General features: G+C 42.2%; 1 protein-coding gene across 4 annotated transcripts in view; it reads left to right on the forward strand.

The window, feature by feature from the left end:
• LOC108963739 (secretory carrier-associated membrane protein 1-like) overlaps positions 1-20,576 on the forward strand; it is a 146,303-nt gene that overhangs the window by 64,848 nt on the left and 60,879 nt on the right. For all 4 annotated transcript variants that reach the window (XM_050986415.1, XM_050986416.1, XM_050986417.1 and 1 more), the window contains exons 3-5: positions 2,361-2,459; positions 2,726-2,837; positions 15,298-15,426. In XM_050986415.1, the coding sequence (XP_050842372.1) occupies positions 2,361-2,459; positions 2,726-2,837; positions 15,298-15,426 (340 nt within the window). The remainder of the gene's footprint in view (positions 1-2,360; positions 2,460-2,725; positions 2,838-15,297; positions 15,427-20,576) is intronic.

Genomic DNA, 20,576 nt, shown 5'->3' on the forward strand with positions numbered 1-20,576 from the left:
ATAATCTTTGGGGTGGGGGGGGGATTGCTGCACAAGAGCAGCTGTGAGAGGAGTGCGAATATGTGAGAGAAACAACTGCTGACACCAAGGTCAGTGGAGAAGGAAGGGGAGGAGGTTCCTCAGGCACTAGAGTGGATTCCCCTGCAGCCTGTGATGAAGACCATTGTGGGGCAAGTTTTCTTCATGTACCCCATGGAAATTAATGGTGGAGCAGCCCGTGTGACCCTGTGGGAAGCCCGTGCTGGAGCAGGCTCCTAACAGGACCTGTGACCCTGTGGTGGACAGTAGTGTTTTGACCTTGGCTAGGTGCCAGGTGCCTCCTAAGCCAGGGCATCCACCTGCTCTGGCGTGGAGCTCCTCCACAGGCTGCAGGTGGATCTCTGCATCCCTGTGGATCTCCATGGGCTGCCAGGGCACAGCTTCTTCACCATGAGCTGCAGAGGAATCCCAGCTCTGATGCCTGGAGCACCTCCCCTGTCGCTGTCAAGGCGGTCACGACACAAAGCAGAGACCACAAGCAGTCTCAGTTGGCAACCCTTTATTCTTGAACATGGCTGATCTTTTATACACTTTCCAATTGTTCATGCTTTTTCTACCTTAACTATTGGCCACAATAAATCAACATAATTCTATTGGTGAAAAATTACGGTGACTTAACTAACTTTCTAAAAATACTTCATCCAGCTGCAAAGTTCTTATCTTTCTTCAATTCCTCACTTCTCTTGGTCGCCTTGGTGACAGCCTTGGAGAGAGCTCCTTATCAGCTTCTTCTTGCTTCTCACTCCTTTAGCTAACAGGCCCGCTGTTAGCCCCTTCCACACTCCCCCTCCTCTTTCTTCACTGATCTTGGTATCTGCAGAGCTGTTCTTCTCAGATGTTCTCACCCTGGTCTTCTCTGGCTGCATTTACAACTGCGCAACAACTTTTCTTTCTTCCTAATGATGTTATCACAGAGGCTTTCCTACCATTGCTAATTGGCCCAGCCTTGGCCAGCTGCACGTCCATCTTTGGAGCCACCTGGGATTGGCTCTGCCAGACATGAAGGAAGCTTCTAGTAGCTTCTCACAGAAGCTACTGTAGCCCCTGTAGCCCCCCTGCTACCAAAAATCAGGCCCTGCAAACCCAATACAGCCACAAGGGCTTATTGCTGACTCATGGACAGTTTGTTGTCCAGCAGGGCCCCCAGGTCCTTTCTGCAGTGCTACTTTCCAGCGGGTCACCCCCAGCTTGTACTGGTCCCTGGGGTTATTCCTACCCAGGGGCAAGACCCTGCATTTTCCTTTGTAGACTTTCAGAAGCTTTTTCGGTCCATCTCTCCAACCTGTTGAGATCTTTCTAAATGGCAGCACAGCACTCTGGGCTATTGGCCACTCCTCCCAGCTTTGTATCATCAGTGGACTCACTGAGAAGGCATCTACCCCTTCATCCAAGTCATTGATGAACAAGTTAAACGATACTGAGGCCAGCATTGAATCTTGGGGCACACCACTAGTGACAGGTCTCCAACTAGACTGCAACTGATCACAACACTCCGAGACCTGCCTTTCAGGCAGTTCTCAATCTACCTCACTGTCCACTCATCCAACCCACACTTCCTGAGTTTGCCTATGAGGATGCTGTGTAGAAAGTGCCAAAAGCCTTGCTGAAGTCCAGGTAGACAATATACACTGCTCTCCCCTCATCTATCCAGGTAGTTGTTTTGTCATAGAAGGCAATCAGGTTGGTTAAGCATAATTTCCCTTTAGTGAATCCATGCTGACTACTCCTGATCACCTTTTTGTCATCCATGGGGATAGACATAGCCTCCAGAGTGAGGTGCTCCATCACTTTTCCAGGGATTCAGGTGAAGCTGAGTGGCCTGTAGTTCCCTGGGTCCTCCCTCTTGCCCTTTTTGAATATGGGCACATTGCTTCTCTGGTTAACCTTTGTGAAGTAGATAGCTCTGGAAGACATTATTAATAAATTGCATCATGTTTGAGAATAGGAGCAGATCACTGTTTAATCCTGCCATTCTTTTAAATAATAACTGTCCTTATTGATATTCATAACTGAACAAAATTAAAATTCTTTTTACTTTCTGTTGATCTATAAAATTCCATGTTGTGTTTATGGAAAATAGTGCAGTGTAAAAACAAACAAGTGAAACACTGCATCACAGAGTATATATTATAACCTAAAAATTATAAATATTGAACAGAGCATATCAGATTTTCAGTTCCTGGAAAAGAGTTAAGGGGGAATGCACCACCACAATCAGTAACAGTTCCTTTAAAACAACTGGATTCATTCTTTCAGAGTTAATGAAAAGATGTTTATTAGAATAGGAATTGTTTCCCTATAATTATCTCTTGTTTTCTTAGCCTCCTCCAGGAAATGTGGGAATGACTCGTTTATCCAGTACCCAGCCAGCAATAATGAAACCAACAGAAGAATCACCTGCTTACAGACACATTTCAAAGGTTTGTTTATAATTTTCAGGCACTAGGTTCCTTTCAATTATAGTAATATAAATACACTTCTGAAGTTGTGTATGTTATAAATAAACATTGTTTTCCTGATAATTTATGAAAATGAATACTGCCTTTAAGTAATCAGTTATTGCATGAATTTGTGTAATATTAGGTTGATCTTCATAACTGGAGATGTCAAATTTTGGAAAATAGACTTGGAATATTAATTTTGTGTTTGTATGTTTTTAATAGCTAATAATGCTTATTTTGTTCAGGAGCATGCCTTGGCCCAGGCAGAACTGCTAAAGCGGCAAGAAGAACTGGAAAGAAAAGCAGCTGAATTAGATCGCAAAGAAAGGGAAATGCAGAGTGTAAATCAGCAGGGGGGTATGCATAAAATTTTTTTTTTTGATTACAGAAATTTCACTTTTTCTTAGAAACTGTTTTAGTTTTACAGTGTTACTGTAGTGAAACAGATCAAAGGGGTTTTATAACCTCCTCGGGAAAAGAAAATTCATTTCCTTTGGAACAATGCAGTGAATAAAAACTGGCCTGTGCAGATTTTCACAGCAAAAATTTTAAATGAGGCCTATGTTACATGTTACTCTCTGCTATCAGCTATTTTTATTCTAAGTTATTATCCAAGTAATACTGTTGAATAGAAATGGAGCAATTTGAGAAGTAACTTCATAAGTAACATCTCTTTGATTTCTCTTCCGTCAGTATTTATAGCTGTAGGAGAACTTTACTGTTTTGAAACATTTTCTTATCCTTTGGCTATGTTACAGACAGTCTTCTATGCAAATAGCAGAAAGATTTATTTTATTATTAATATTCTATTAATTTTTCATATGTTGCTTTGTAACCCATAGTTAAGATCTGTATCTCATTTTGCCACAACATTTAAGTAACCATCAGTTTTTATACTGCAGTTTCACATATGAAATTTACATCCTCTTAACTGAAGATACTTTGCTAGAATTAGATCTACAGGAAAAATTTTAGACTGAAATTAAAAAACCTCAAACAAACCAAAACACCATGCAAGGTTGACTTTATGTGATCTTTTCACTTGTATCTAGAAATCTGACTGCTGTATTTCCACATGTGCTGGGATTTTTTTGCTGTTGTGATTATTGGAATATACAGCAGCACAATTCCAGATTGCTTGACCGCTTAGTAATTCAAATTCTTAGAAACTTTATGCCACTCATCTGCTATGATCTGGGAATAAGGAATTGCTATTCTTTTAAGGAAAAGAATCATGATGATATTGTCCCTACAGTAAATAATTTTTATTTTCTCAGTATTTATTCTTTTCAATGTCTCTATTAAATCTCTCTACCTCTTCTCCCAGATAGTTTTTTGTTTGTTTGTTTTTTAATATTCTTCTCCATATATTGCTCTTCATCTAAATTCACTGACTTATATTGATGATCTGGATTGATCACTTGTCTCTTTCAGGCTTCAGGGATAGTCTTGTTCATCTATATCATAGGAAACAACTCTGATACTGCATGCATGTTTCATGATATTTCTAAAATGGGTATTTACTGTTTTATTATGTTGCAGTTGTCTCCTAGTTTTGGCCAGAACAGAGTTAATTTTTCTTTTTTGCAGCAATGTGGCTGTGGGAGTGTCTAGGAGGTTATTCCATACTACCTTATATCATTTGCCAGGGGTGGGGGAAAAGGACTTTCTCTCTTGCTTCTGAGAAGAAGGGTGCTCCTTCCACGGGGAAAAAGCATGGCCAGTAAAATGGTTGGTATTGCCACAGACTTTCTGTGTAAATAGTTTCTTTGTCTTATACCTTTTTTTATTACCACTGTTGCTGTTACTGTTCATTTTCTTATCTCATTGCTGTTTCCAGTAAATTGTTTTTCTCAACCTGGTATCTTTGCCTTTTGTGCTTCTAACTAGAGGGGGAAGGGAAACGAGTGCTGGCATGGTTACAGTGGGAGCACTAAACTGGGGAATATCATTCCTAAACCATGACAAGTTGTTCTCATCCAAGTGCTTGAAGAGTCCATGAAGAATCTAAAGGATTCTTTGGGAAGATTGACTAGAGAAGAGAGAGCTCTTAAAGCTTGAAAGAGAATATCGGGGTTTTGCCAAATGACTGCATAAAAGGTACTGCACATCAGAAATTGTATGTTAAGAATGAGGAGAACAATATTCCTTTCCTTCAGATTTTTTTCTTTGTCACACGTGCAAACTCCTTTGGAAACATTTTAGAGATACTTTGATTGGAGGACAAAGTCTTTCGCAATAGTACTCTAGCTATTTGCATTTAAGATGCTGGCTGCACATTTAGGACACTTGTCATATGCAACTGACAAAAATGAAAAGATCTTGAAGCTGGTAGGTCTGCTCAGCAATAGGTCCAGGGAGGTGATTCTCCCCCTCTACTCTGCTCTTGTAATACCCCACTTGGAGTACTGCACCCAGCCCTGGGGCCCCCAACATAAGAAGGATGGGGACCTGTTGCTGTTGAAGCAAATCTAGAGGAGGCCACAAAGATGCTCAGAGGGCTGAAGCACCTCTGCTATGGAGACAGGCTGAGAGTTGGGTCTGTTTAGCCTGGAGAAGAGAAGGGTCCATGAAGACCTTATAGCAACTTTCCAGTACCTAAAGGGGGCCAACAAGAGAGCTGGAGAGGGACTTTTCACAAAGGTATGTTGTGATCAGACAAAGGGAAATGGCTTTAAACTGAAGGAAGGTAGGTTTAGATTAGAGAGTAGAAAGAAATTTTTTACTAAAAGGGGGGGGGTCAGGCACTGGGACAGGTTGCCCAAAGAAGTTGTAGATGAGAGTAGTGAGTTGACCTTGGCCAGGTGCCAGGTGCCCACTAACCCACTGTATCACTCCCTTTCCCAATGGAACAGGGGAGACGATAAGATGGAGAACAAACAGCGGGTGAGATAAGGGAGTTTTATTACAGTGAAAGAAAGAAAGGAGTCTGTGTGCACATAAGTGAATGGAAAAGTCCATCTCTACTTCCCATCAGCAGCAATGTTCAGACACTTCCTGGGAAGCAGGACTTCAGCACTTGTAATTGTTCCTCCAGGAAGGCAAACATTGAAAACTCACTAATGCCCTCCCTTCCTCCTCTCTCCCTTAGCTTTATATATCTGAGCTGACGTCATATGGTATGGAATATCCCTTTGGCTAATTTGGGTCAGCTGGCATGGTTGTGTCCCCTCCCAGGATTTTGCCCACTCACATCCCTTTGATGGGGGAAGGAATGTCAAAGGGACAGCCCTGCCCAGCAGAAGCCAAAACACTGGTCTGTTAACACCTATCAGCTACTAATGCAAAGCACAGCACTGAAAGGGCTGTGAACTTTATCTGTCAGACCCAATACAATACCCCATCCCTGGAGACATTCAAGGCCAGGTTGGAAGGGGCTTTGAGCAACCTGGTCTAGTGGAAGGCATATCTGCTCATTGCAGGGGATTGGAGCTAAATGATCTTCAAGGTCTCTTCCAACTCAAACCATTCTATGATGTCTTCAGTCTTCTCTTTTCAGTTTCTATGCAGTATTGCACTTGAGCTTATGTAAGGACCTGATAATAAGAAAAATGCCTCAAAAATTGCTTAGTCATTGTGTCTGCTTATCATAATCTCTTTTAACACCTGAAGACTACGTGCGGGATGGACTGTGAACTGCCTTGAGGTCCAGAAAAAGAAGGGCAAAAACTGTGCTAAATCAGGAGGCACAGTTTCATATTTTCTGAAAAATCCCTTTGCCAGGATTTCTTTTCCTTGGAAGCTGAGATGCCTCAGAGAAAAATGAAAACAATAATTATGTGATCCACTTCTCCTGTGTTTTGCTGCTTTGGAATGTGGTTTGGACGTTGTTTACCAACTGGTCATTGTTTGATTGGTTTCATGTGAATTGTTTTGATTTAATGACCAATCCCAGTCTAGCTGTGTCGAGACTCGGGCGAGTCTCGAGTTTTTTATCAGTATCTTGTTAAGACTTCTGTAAGTATCCGTTCTCTATTCTTAGTATATTTAGTATAGCATAATATAATATAATATAATATAATATAATATAATAATATAATATAATATAATATAATATAATATAATATAATATAATAGAATATAATATAATATAATATAATATAATATAATATAATATAATATAATATAATATAATTATAATATAATATAATAATATATGTTACCCCGTTCTCAGGGGTTCCAAGATGAGGGAAGAGACGAGAAAGTTGACTCCATGTATCAGAAGGCTTGATTTATTATCATATGATAGATAATATATAAAAACTATACTAAAAGAATAGAGAGAAGGATTTCACTACAAAGCTATGCTAAGAATAGAATAGAAATGTGTAAACTAAACTCTTCTCAGACCGAGACCAGCCGGACAGGTGTTCTGTGATAGGCTCTTAATTGGAAACAGTTTGACGGGGCCAATCACAGACTCCCCCCGTTGCATTCCACAGCAGCAGATAAGAATTGTTTACAGTTTGTTCCTGAGGCCTCTCAGCTCTCAGGAGAGGAAAAATCCTAAGTAAAGGATTTTTCATAAAACATGTCGGTGACATCTCACCCTTTTTATTTTAAAAAGCAATTAAAAAGAAAAATGTTTGCAATTTCATCTGCTGGACCAAGCAGAGGAAAGAACAAACATCTGAGAGGCATTTTTTGTTATGTGTTGCCAATCAAAATATCAATCAAATGCTGGTGTGGAACCATCAGGGAAATTCTTCACCTGCAGAACACCAAATTCCCATCACATCACCAAAACAATCTTAAAATAGAAGAAAATGCAGAAACAGTCCAAGGAAAGTTCATTGCTTCAAGTCCAAACAGCTGAGTTTCAGGAAAAGGTCCAAACTGAAGATGTTCCTCTTTGACATTGCTGAAAGTCCCGTTTGGTCCTGAAACAGGCTTGCAAAAATTTTTGAGCTGGTAGCTCTTTCAACCCTTTTTATTTAATTTTTTTTTTTTCTTTTTTTTTTTTTTTTTTTTTTTAAAGAGCAGCAGCAGCAGAGAGGGGCCACTGAGACCCCAAACAGGCTGGTCCACCAGCCACCGTTTGCGGGGGCCCTGGCCCCCGTGGAAGGAATAGGGACCCCAGACCTGGCTCACAGAACGGTGGTCCAGATCCATGTGGAAGGAACAGGGACCCCAGACCCGGCTCGCGCTGGCCAGAGGGAGGCCCTGGCCCAGGGAACCGAGCCAAACGGCCCAGACCCTGCCCGCGGAGCGGGCTCTGTGTTCTCTCAACCCGGCACACAGCTGCCCATATCTGGGCAGCATGAGTGACCGAACGCTTCAGCCCCGCTGAACTGGTGCAGACCAGCAGCTGGGGAAGAAAAGCTTTCCCAGGGACCAACACCCCAGATCTGGGGGTGCTTTGTCCCCACAGCAGAGGAGCGATGCTCACTTTGCACTGTGTCTCCTGCCTCTGCAACGCAAATGCAAAAGACGTTCCCTCTTTCTGCCCCTCGGTACCACCCCCAACCCCTGCGGGCAGGGAACCGGAGGCAGAAAGCTCAGGAGCCCCCTCCCCCATGCCGCAAGGGCGTGCAGGGGGAGTCAGGCATTCCAACCCCCAGCGGGAAATCCCGAACCAGACCCGGGTCAGCCCGCGAAAAACACCGAGTTTGAAAGCAAGCAGACGGGCTGAGCCTGCGATCAGCTGCCGAGCCGCACCCCCCCCATGGAGGGGCAAGCCAGAATCCCCTTCCCCTATCCCAGCTCCCCCTGCAGAGGGCAGCCTCAGGACAGCCCAAAAACCTTGGGGGGGGGTCCCGGCTGATCACAGGCGCTGCGGTGGCCGCCGCGGTCGGGTCCGATGATGGTTCCGCTGGGGGACTCTCAATTTCCGCTCCCTCCTCCGGCGCGCCAGCCAGAGGCAATGCCGCCGCGGGGGTCGGTGGGGGCTGCAAAGCTGAGGGGAGCGCATCCCCCACAGGGCTGGGACAACCGCCACGTCTTCTCCGGGTACCAAAAGCTGCAGCGCAGGCACAGACAGCGACGCAGGCGGAGCCGACACGGAAGACGGTGGCCCAGCCGCGGGGGGCGTGGTCGCTAGCTCTTGGTGATCGCTGTTGAGTGCGTCACCTAGCAACCCGGGCGAAGCCGCGGGAGGCGGTGCTTCCGCCCCGGAAACGCTGACAAACTCTGCCGGAGGCGATGGGTCCACTCCGGGCGGAGGCGGACCTGCGGGAGGGGTGCAGGGACCGGCCCCTCCTCCAGGGCGGGCAGGGGTGGGGCCCTTGGCCCCGGTTCAGGTGACAGAGCCAACCCACCTCCCCCCTGAGAGCAGCGAGGGGGGGCAAGCGGTTCCGTCGGTGCGTGCTCCAAAGTTGCAAAAAAAAACTTTTCTTCTGCCGCGGGCAAAGCTTCGCCCCCCCACCCCGATTCGGGGGGGCTGGAGACTTCCAGGCAGCGGATTGGGACAGGCTTGCCTTTTTCCAGCTCCAGCGAGAAGGGAGACATCCCCCGCGCATTCGCAATCCACTGATATGCCGATGCCTTCCGTCTCAAGACCGGGAAGAGAGTTCTGAAACACGGATAAATCCGAGGAAAACCAAGTCCCCGGTAAAAAAGATCTCGGATAATGAATTCCATGCATTCCTAAACATATGAATCAAAGGCATACAGCACATCAGAGAAAAAACCATGGTTTTTTGCCCACTGGAAAAACTCATAGAAATGTGTTGTTAGCATAGGAATGCTGTCCTCCCGACCCCATGTCCTCCAGAGGCCGATAAGTTTCTCCTCTGAGGGAGAGAATGGAACCTCTGCCTCCGTAGGCACTCTCGTCCACAACCGAATCTGCCTCACACAAAGGGCAGCATTTTCAGGAAGGGAACTGTAAACAGTACCTTGTGACAGTGTCCTCTGGGCGTCAGCAGACTGCATTGTGCTGCGAAGACTACCGGACGTCTTGTCTCGGAGACTTTTCAAAGGTTCTCTCTGTGGCCAGCCTTGGCTGTGAACTCTGCCCAATATCAGGATCTCTGGTTCTTCAGCCCCTGGCTAGAAGCCACTTCTGTGGTCACTTCTGTAGGTGACCATCAATGCTAAACACTCGGGGTTTACCCAAATGTAGCAATGCTCCTCTGGGCTTACCAAATGAAGAATTCTTCTTCACTCAGGGTCCAATTGTGGTGATTTCTTCACTCGAGGCACCATCTGTCAGTTCTGTCCTCGGTGTTCACCTTTTGTGGTGGTGCTCCTTTTGTCACTTGGAGGTCACCATTTGTTACCCCGTTCTCAGGGGTTACAAGATGAGGGAAGAGACGAGAAAGTTGACTCCATGTATCAGAAGGCTTGATTTATTATTATATGATAGATAATATATAAAAACTATACTAAAAGAATAGAGAGAAGGATTTCACTACAAAGCTATGCTAAGAATAGAATAGAAATGTGTAAACTAAACTCTTCTCAGACCGAGACCAGCCGGACAGGTGTTCTGTGATAGGCTCTTAATTGGAAACAGTTTGACAGGGCCAATCACAGACTCCCCCCGTTGCATTCCACAGCAGCAGATAAGAATTGTTTACAGTTTGTTCCTGAGGCCTCAGCTCTCAGGAGAGGAAAAATCCTAAGTAAAGGATTTTTCATAAAACATGTCAGTGACTAATATAATATAATATAATATAATAATAAATTAGCCTTCTAAGAACATGGAGTCAGATTCATCATTTCCTTCCTGCGAGGGGGAACCCTTAAAATACTGCAGAGAGGGACAAAAACTCTGCCCTTTGCCTCCTCACCCTGCTGCCTGCTAAAGCCTTTTTACAGCTGTGAAAACAACCTGAAGCCTCCCAGAGCTGAGACACTGCCTGCCCGGGGAACACCCTTCCCAAACCCCCCCCATTCTGCATCCTTGGATTGACCAGCACAAGTGGATCAGAGCCACACATGAGCTGTAGGGACCATGCATTGCATCTGCATTCCAGAAGGCATTCCAGTTAAGCTGTCAACCCCAAGACCAGAAAATGCAGATAAACTACTTCAAGCGGCAGGGGAAAAAAAAAGCAAAAAGTTCTTGCCCCCCCCACCTCAGCAGAAAAGTAGCAGTGTTGTGGTAAACTATCCTATGCTTTTAAAATAATCTTAGCTTTTTCCAATTTTTCTCTACTTTTTCCCTTTCGTTCTCCATGCCTCTTTTACAGTTAATAAAGTGAAAATATAGTTTTTTTGTTATCAATATTTAACTTTGTTTGAGTTTTTATCTCATTTCAGGGAATATTCAAACCTGAAGCTCTTTCTTCAATTCACTGAGAGCTCTCTCTGCTCCTCTGCCATTAAGCAGATTGTAACATCTTATTAATGTGTGCTGCTTCCTTTTTCAGCTAGTTCATTTTGGCATGCCTGAAAATCCCTTCCTGGGCTTGCATGAAGCTAGTTTGTAGGTAACGGCATTCATAGCGTAGGCATGCCAATAAAGTTATGTTAATAGGCCTTGAGATGGTAACTTGTGTGGAATGAAATAACTCAGCTAGGTTTTTGCTTATCAAGATAGAGTCTTGGAATATGAGTATTCAAAGTGTATTTAGAAAAAGGCCACTTAGTTTTTGATCTTAAACCAACTCATCAATCTGTCTTTCAGTCTTAGTTGAAAATTTTGAAACTTGTGCCACAGGGGTGGGAAGACACATCAGATAACATTCTTCATTAAGAATTTGAACCATTATAAGATGTCTGATTTTTATGTGACTGTCTTGAAACCATCAGTCCTGAAAGATGTAACCATATACTGCAGAATGAAGACCTGAATTATTATCAGATATGTTTCATTTAAGAAATCCCGAAGAAGATTTTAATATGGATGGGAATATTGCTTGGTTACCTTCTGTATGCTCCCTCTGTAAATCCCCTGCTCTAAAAGGCTTGATAAAAATGGTGTTGAGGGCTGATGCTGGCCAAATGCCAATGCACCCATGAAGAATCATTCACTTATTCTCCTCTACTATAGTTAAGCAGATGAGGGGGAAAGAACAATTAAAAAAAAAAGCTCATAGGGTGAGATAACAATTAGGAGGGAACACTTTAAGGGCAAAATAGGCTCAAAACTTAAAAAGATATTAAAAAAAAATATTAACAGAATTAAAAGAGGATAATGGGAACTAAAATAAACCTTTAGAACACCTTCCCCCACCCTTGGTCTTACTTTCTTTCCCACCGACAGAGCAGGGAGACAAAGACGTGGTATTTTTAGTGCGTTTGTCACTTCTAAAAATCTTTCTTCAATTCACTTAGGGAGAGGAGTCTCTTCTGCTATGCCATGGGGTACTTCCCACAGGAGACAGTTCTTTGTGAACTTTTCTAACGTGGTTTTAATTTGCACAAGTAGCAGTCCCTCCCAAATCTGCTGCAATGTGAAATCCCTCCCACGGGCAAAGCAGTCTTCCCACAACTGCTTTTTTTTCATGGGCCATTTAGTTCATCGGGTTTTGTTTTTAAGGATGAGCTATTCCAGTATAAAAGCAAGGGTCTTCGTCTTCTGTCTCTGGAAGCAAGGGTTCTCTCTGTACAGGCCTCTCACCAGATCACAGCTTCTCAGCATCCACACACTCCAGCATGAAAACCTTTTTCTCGTGGGCTGCAGGTGAATTCTGCAACCCTCCATGCACTTCATGAATTACAGGGAAACTGTTGTATTATAGTCCTCACTATGGCTTGCAGAAAAATCTCAGCTCTGACTCTCAGAGCACCTCCTTCTCCCCCTCCCTCTTTTGCACCGACCTTAGTGTCACCATGTTGTTCTTCTCATGTGTCTTCACTTTTTTATTTTCTCTGATTTGGGAGAGAATTGGTCTTTGTCTGTTTTCAAGTTCTATCAATTGAAAAGTTTTTATAGAGTTCTGCAGCACTGAAAAGTTGATTCTGATCAGACTCTACATTGGGGAATTGCTTGTCATGTCTCTCATTGCTGATCATGTGGTCCTCACCGGCATCGTGCTAGCTGCGCAGGCTGCCGGCTCCACTCCACACTTTTGCTCATGTGGGACGCTGAAAAAAAAAAAGCTGCTGCTGCCACCCTTGCTCTTCTGTTTTCAGCATGGCTGGCTAAAAGAGGCTAAGCAAACAAAGTTCATTGTGAACCATGCCAAGGTAGCCGTGGCTGTGTGGTGCTGCCCTGGCCACCCCAATCTCGGCAACACGTTCCCGGCCACGTGGCCCCAGCCATGTGGTCACTCCCGGCGCTGGTTTTGGCCGCATGGTTGCTCATGGTGCTGGGATGGTCCCTGGCGGCATGGCACAGTGGCGCTGCCAGGAAAGGGACCAGTGAGCTCCAAAGAGAAGGGGAAGGGGCCCAGCTGGCCCCCTCACCACACCTTGGAGGCGAGGGAAAAAGAGAGCTTCCCGTAGTTTTGTCTTTCTTAAATATGTTATCATAGAGGCCTTACTAGCTTCTCTAATTGGGTTAGCAGCATGCCTATTCTCATGAAGCAATATGGAGAATAAATAGAATCCACAACCTGGTGTAGTTATGAAGTGGGTATGTATGTCAGCACCTGGCACAAGCGAGATAGCTCTCACAAAAACTTGTGCCCCGAGCCTCGGTCTGACCCACATCTTTATTCACGAAGATGTTCCATATGCATTACATAACACAACCTTTTCATACACATTCAACCCCTGGCCCTGCTTGTCCTCGCCTCACATGGTAATTATATCCAAGCCCTTCTGGGCATGCATTGTTTGCTGTGGTTGTTGCATGGTGGTCTCTGAGGCTGAAGGCCATGGTCTTCCTCATAAATGAACTTTTGAACTTTTCTCCTTTGTGTGTGCGCTGTGGTCCCTTGGTGCTTATTGAGTACGTCTGTCTGTCTTGATGAGCTTGGAGACAGAGGAGCCCCTTTATCTGGGTTTCTTGCATTCCTTGGTCTTCTCCCAGTATTGTTCTTCATGCAAGAAGCTTCAGAAATTTGCATTTTCCTATGCCCTGTGTACCATGGCAGAGGTTTCTTAAGTAAAGGTGAAAATTCAACACATAATTCTACAAGCTAAAATTTAAATGCTTAATTCATATTGCTAACTCAAGTGTACTCCAAAAACTTCCATTTCAACCAGAGCCAGCCAGCCAGCGATTAGTTCTGTCAGGCATGGAGGAAGTCCCCAGCAGCTCCTCAGAGAAAATCTCTTCCGTGGCTGGCTTCCTCCCTCCTCACCAAAAAACAAGCCATATAGAACCACCACAAATGGTCAGTGGAAGTGGCAGAAAATTAACAGATAATTAGTGCCTTGTACCTGTTTGGAAAGAACTGCCAGCTTCATGTTTTCTGAATGGCAAAAGAAATAATGCAAGTATGTAATTTTTGCAAGTTTTCTGTTCTTATGTGGTGGGTTGACCTTGGCTGGCTGCCAGGTGCCCACCAAGCTGCTCTACCACTCCCCTTCCCAACTGGACACAGGAGAGAAAATAAGATGGAAATCAACTTGTACATTGAGATAAGTAATTTTACTAAAGCAAAAGCATAAGTTTGCATGTGCACAAGCAAAGTGAAAAAAAAAGAGGTTAATTCTCTACTTCCCATCAGTGAACAATGTTCAGCCACTTCCCAGGAAGCAGGACTTCTGCATGCATAGCAGTTGCTCCAGAAGGCAAACAATGTAAACAACAAATACCCAGTCTTCCTCTTCCTTTCCTTAGCTTTTGTATCTGAGCTGATGTCATATGGCATGGAATATCCCTTTGGTTAATTTGGCTCAGCTGGCCTGGTTGTTTCCCCACCCAGGATCTTGCCCATCCCCCAGCCTACTGACTGGGGGGAAGAATATTGGAGAGACAGCACTGATGCTGCGCCAGCAGTAGCCAAAACACAAGTGTGTTCTTAACACATTTCCAGTTCCCTATGCAAAGCACAGCACTGGGAGGGCTGCTATGGGAAAATGAACTCCAGCTCAGCCCCACCCAATACAGATAAACTGTTAGTAAAGGCATGGTTGAAGATAGCAATTGCGAGCAAAACCTTGTCAGAATTTCAAATAAAGTTTTCTTTAGGTTAGTCTCTAATTCAGCTCCACTTTTTTAATATGATAATTAATGTATCTCTTGCATCCAGAATTTGAAATGCTATGGTAAAGGTTTTTTGTAGTTATCTCAGTTGAATCGCTGAGTCTATGCTTGTATTTACTTGTGTTCTGCAGAATGTATACTCTAATCTGTGAGCAGATTAGCATACAGGAAATCCAAGTGTCTGATACTGTGTTGACCTTTGTGGTATCCTCACTCTGTCACGCAACTATATCAAAATATATTGATGCTGTACGGCATCTTCTTGTAACAAAAAAAAAAAGTAGTTTACACCATTTAAATAGCTGCTTTTCTTCAGGCTTATGGGCTTTTAGGTAAAGCTTTGACTGTAAAGTGTATTAGGAACTGGTTCAAAGTGTTAGAGATATCCAGGTATTACAAATATCAGGATTCTGAGAAAGAAGAATGTTTTCAGTCCCCAGTCTTTGTGTTCAACAAAGTATGAGAGTATGGTGGGACTTAGAGAAATGAGCATTTAAATGTCAAGGAACTCTGAGAAATTGTTTTGTGAAGAATTCTCTTTTCTCATTACTTTATAGAAATTGTCAGATGCCTGATTAGTCTTTTACATAGATAAAATATTGTACTTTCCTTGATCTGTCTTGTACTTCATTGTATTTTATTCCTGAAGTTTATTTTTAGTGTTGTGTGAGGATTGCTAATAAAACTTTGGGGTTTTGGTAGCCCAAGTTAGCTATACACTTGTGAAATTTATGTATAAAACAATTTGAACAAGTCCAAATGCATCTCTTTCTGGTATACAGAGATTAAACTGTTTTATAAATCATCATTTTCTTTCTTTCTGATTTGCAGGTAGAAAAAATAACTGGCCACCTCTTCCTGAGAATTTTCCAGTAGGTCCATGTTTCTACCAGGACTTTTCTGTAGACATTCCTGTAGAATTCCAGAAGACAGTAAAGATTATGTACTATTTGTGGATGTGTAAGTATTTTATTTTAAAAAAAAGGCAAAGTGCATATTTGAACTTGATGATACATACTTGCTACTTTTGCTTTTGCAATATCTGTAATGAGAATTTTTTTGAAATTCAAAAGTCAAATGTTGAAATGAAATCTTTTTGTTAGCTTCAGTTTTAAATGTATTGGATTATTTCATAGAAATTTCCATAGGAAAAAAGGAAGAGGATTACCCAATGCAGATTGGTTATGGTATAGTGCAGTTTTCTGTTATAAATATCCCTGTTTTTGTAAAATGAGCTTTGACCATTTATTAATCTAGAAATAAATTTATTGTTTTTAAAATCAGCTTATATATTAAAAAGTATAATTCTCAATCAGTGTTAATAGACTGAGTTTAAGAAGTGTAATATCCATTTGCTTTATAATAACAGTTTTATATTGTTTAACATCATTTTAGTCTATAGTGGAGACAATATAATTTTACTCTGTTTTAAAAAATAGTGTAAATTAAATTAGCTGAAGAATCAGTCCATATTACAACTGTCCTCTGTACAGCAAAAATGCTCTACAGTCTTTGTAGGGTTAATTTTGCTCTCATTCAGGTGCTATGTTTTGACTGGAGAAATGCTGAATAAACCAAATGTACAAATGCCATGACATTTGTTTCTTCTGCCTTGTCCAGTGTGATGAGCACCAACTAAATACTCTGAGATTGATGAAATTCCAAAGATTTAGGTGCTTTGATGACATTAACATATTTTTATCATAATTAAGGAGATGTGAATTTCAGAACTCTTCTGTATTTTTTTCAAATCTGCATAATTTTGCCTGTTAATCTGGTAATCTTATTACTGTGACTGAACCATGTCATTGGAAAACATAAAATGATCAGTCAGCATTGAAACAAGTGAATTCCACTTCATATTAATCCACAGTTTTTTATAGTCATTGTTGGATTATTAATCTTTAAATAACTGGATTCACTGTAGAAGGTGAGACTAATCACTCAAATCTCACAGATATTTAAGTTTTATATGAAATCTAAGATCAAGTACTCCAAAATTCTAGGATATTTACTAATTCTGGCCATTTGCTGAACTGAATTCTAAAAAGTGCCATATGTTTCAAACGCGAGGTGAAGTTGGGCACTGAGAATTGGAATATTAACACTGTTTTTCTTTTTGCTACTTATAGCAATAAATAAAGGATGCAGTGATATTATAGTATTTCAAAATGTATACAAGGTGTGCTCTTATATTAAGATGACAGATTTTCTTCCAGGTAGACTGAGATTTTTAACTGAGTCCTCTTGTTCTTTTCCTTCTTTACCTTTTGTGCTCTCTGACTTAGGGATTACTCAGGAAGGAAAGATGGAAAAGGGCATAATAAAGGAAAAGAAAGACAAAATCTATTTCAGGCTAAAAAAAATAAAAAGACTGAGTATAGAACTTTGTGCCTTAAGGCTGGATGTTGACTCAATCCTTGTGATTTTTCTTTCTATGGGATTTGGATCATATATCATTAGAGTGGCTTTGCTTCCTCAGTGGAGGCACTCATTACCATAGCAAACCAACCTCCTTCTCCTTCTTGCTCTACCCTATATTTTATTTCCTCTTCCAGAACTTCCTAGATTTTGTAAGGTCTAGGGGTCAGTGAACATAATCAGGTTTGGATAAATCTGCCTGATCAACACTTTGTAAAGTAGGTTAGTTTTCCTCTTCCTTTTTTAGCAGCCCTAAGAACAAACTTTTTTATTGAATTTTCATTTTTTGGGTGTTGCTTTTGTTGGTAGTAATTTTTATATCTTTTGCCTTGGTCTGTATGCATCTGAGGAAACTTGCCTGCTTCAGAACTAAATGCTCTTTATCTCTGCTTCTATCCCTTTTCTGTGAATTCATCCATCTTTTCTCTATTTGTATCTGAAATCAGAATTTTCAAATTCCTTGGTGTGGTTTTCTCTTTACAGAATTTTTTTTCCCCTGGGGAGAGCTTTTCTTTTTTTAACTGACTGACTGCTCCCATGTTTTTATGAACTACAGCAATCAATTAACAATGGCGTCTGTCAGCTGCCAGTGGAGCTTTTCTATACTATCTTGTTTTTGCAACTATTGCTGTTCTAGTTGCTTGCAGATAGAACAGCAGTTCAGCAGTTTGCCTGGCTCTGTACATCAAGCACTACTTTTTCAATCTTTGTTTGCTGTTCCTAAGGAAATGTCTCTTGACTGTTATCTGACACCAAATATTTTTTGGCTGAAAAGCCTGTTTTCCAGCTTATTTCTGTCTAAGGATACAATCAATAGTACATATAACAGTCTGCTGATGTTTGTTTTGCCTGTTACTGAGAACCTCCAAAAGGATGGACACTTCATAAACTCTCCCCAAGCCTGTTCTAGTGTGTTGTCATCTTTATCCTTAGAAAGTGTTTCTATTATATAATTTAATTTTTCCCTTCCTATTATTTATATTCCCTGTTCTGTCCACTGTTGTTATGGAGATAGATTTATGCCCATTTGCCATCATCTTTTGTCAAAATTAGCATAGTTCTCTCAGCCTTTCTTTGTACATCATGTTTTCTAGAGATCTGGTTTTTTGTTGCTCTCTTACAGATTTGACACTTGGTCTACTCCATATTATTATGGGATTTTTAATGTGTATCATCAAGAATTGGAGAATGTGGGCTATGTCAAATATTTTAGCTGAAGTCCTAATGTACCATGTAGAGTTAAAAAAAATACTTTCACATTTTTGGTAGTATGTCCTTGTGTTCTGTGCTGATCTAAGCTTGTTTCAGAATATATTTTTTCTGATGAAAAATACTTGTGTCACTTGTAAGGTGTGTTTGCAAATGTCTTTCCCTCTCCACAAAGAGCAGAGCAGACAAGGAATGAAAGGTTAAACTACACTTGAAACCACTCTGATGTGCTTTATAAGGTCGTGTGCAATCAGATTTCCAGATTTCGCTAGCTTTGTCCTCACTTGCCAGTTTCCATGTGTCTTCAAGGCCCTCCATTTTGCAGGTATCCCATTCCCCTTGAGGCATTCCATTACAGGGTGATAGTCCAGCTGGCTCCTGGAAAGAAGCATTCTTTTGTTGTGTACCCAGTGAGGACTTAGGTTTCCCAAGAATACCATCAACAAAACATTACTGAAATGAAACTTATTACAAAAATCTATTTTCATACAGTCCCAAATGAGACTACAAAATAATCATCTTAATAATTTAGATGCCTAATAGCATCAGTGGAACTTGTGAACTTTCAAACGTTAATGGATTATAAATTGTAATTAATTAAGACAGGGAATGTATATGTAAGTAGAGTTCTTCTATACAAGGAAGCTTACACTAAGAAAAATGTTCATAGAATTATGGAATCCTAGAATGGTTTGAATTGAAAGGGACCTTAAAGATAATCTAGTTCTAACTCCCCTGCCATGGGCAGGGATACCTATTAGACCAGGCTGTCCAGACCTCCATCCAGCCTGGCCTTGAACACCTCTAGGGATGGGAAAGTCTACAATCTCTCTGGGCAAACTGTTCCAGTGTCTCACCACCCTCACAGCAAACAATTTCTTTGTAATATCTAATTTAAACCTACCCTCCTTCAGTTTAAAGCCATTCCCCCGTGTCCTATCATTACACGCCTTTGTGAAAAGTCCCTCTCCAGCCATCTTCTAAGTCCCCTGTAGGTACTGGAAGACTGCTCTAAGGTCTCATTAAAGCCTTCTCTTTTCCAGGCTGAACAATCCCAATTCTCTCAGCCTTTCTTCATAGGAGAAGTGCTCCATCCCTCTCATTATCTTGGTGGCCCTCCTCTGGACATGCTCTACCAGGCCAATGTCCTTCCTGTTTTGGGGAGTGTGGGAGACCCCTCTGGGGCCCCCTGCGTGGGAGACCCCTTAATAAATGTTCTGTGCCAGGACTGAGAGACGATCTGGACTTTTTATGGTCTTCAGGTTGCTGTTTATTTTTCTCTTATCAGAAGTTCTGAGTGCTGTCTGCACCAGACTTAACGCACACAGAGAGGACAGCAAAAAAGGTCACAAGATGCATATTTTCAAGGTCTTTTATAGCTGTTTCATCCAATTAATTCCTAAAATGTACCTTATTTCTACTTTTCTACCAACATCTAATTATTTGTCTGCTACACAGCACCTGCATTGTAGCTCTTTCTAACCAATCACTCTGTGCTACCAACACTGGTGAAAATGGAGTAGATGAAGAAGAAGAAGGAGCCTATTTCACACTTTCCTAGATTCTGATTCATCCCAAAGTCTTGGAAGCCCTCTCCATGGGCAAAGGTTAAAAGCAGTGTTTTCCTGGGAATCAGGACCTGTCAGGACAGCCAGGGAAATATTCCTCATGCCCTGGGTTCCAACAGGGGGGCTCAGAGCTGGACACAGTACTCCAGGTGGGGCCTCACAAGAGTGGAGTAGACAGGCAGAATCACCTCTCTGATCCCACTGCTCTGGATGCAGCCCAGGATACAATTGGCTTTCTGAGTTGCAAGTGCACGTTTCCAGCTCATGTCCAGCCTCTCATCCACCAGCACTCACCTCCAAGTCCTTCTCAGCAGGGCTGCTCTCAACCTGTTCATTCCTCAGCCTGTATTGATACTGGGGATTGCCCTGACCCAGGTGCAGCACCTTGTACTTGATCTTGTTGAATCACATGAGATCCCCATGGGCCACTTCTTGAGCTTGTCCAGGTCCCTCTAGAGCAACTCATGCGTGACTTTATTTATTGACCTCACCTGCTTCCGCAGCTGAATTAGAATCAGGCTTTCTTAGATCACTTCAGTGAGTGCTGTATTGGTATTGTTTTGCGGAGAAAATCAAAAACTCCACAACTCTGTAAAAGTTGTGAAGCCGGTATGTTTATTGCAGCGCTGGACGCATGCGGAGATTACTCCCCTTAAAAGGCATGTGTACCTTTGGGATCTTCAGGCCCCTTTTTATCTTTCTCCCCAAATACATATGCATACAATTTCACAATAGGTTCATACATATTCATTTTACAGACTTTGCGTGACATTTATTGCTAGTTCTTTTGTTATCAGAAAGAATTCTTAGGCCAAGTTGACCTGTCTCCTCCCCCCTTATCTCTGTCTTTCACTGGAGCAATTTCTCTGAGCTCAGACTAAACAGCTAAGATTCCAAGGCTTAACTAAAAGA

The sequence above is a fragment of the Serinus canaria genome, chromosome W (genome assembly GCF_022539315.1).
Source record: "Serinus canaria isolate serCan28SL12 chromosome W, serCan2020, whole genome shotgun sequence".
NCBI classification, from domain to species: domain Eukaryota; kingdom Metazoa; phylum Chordata; class Aves; order Passeriformes; family Fringillidae; genus Serinus; species Serinus canaria.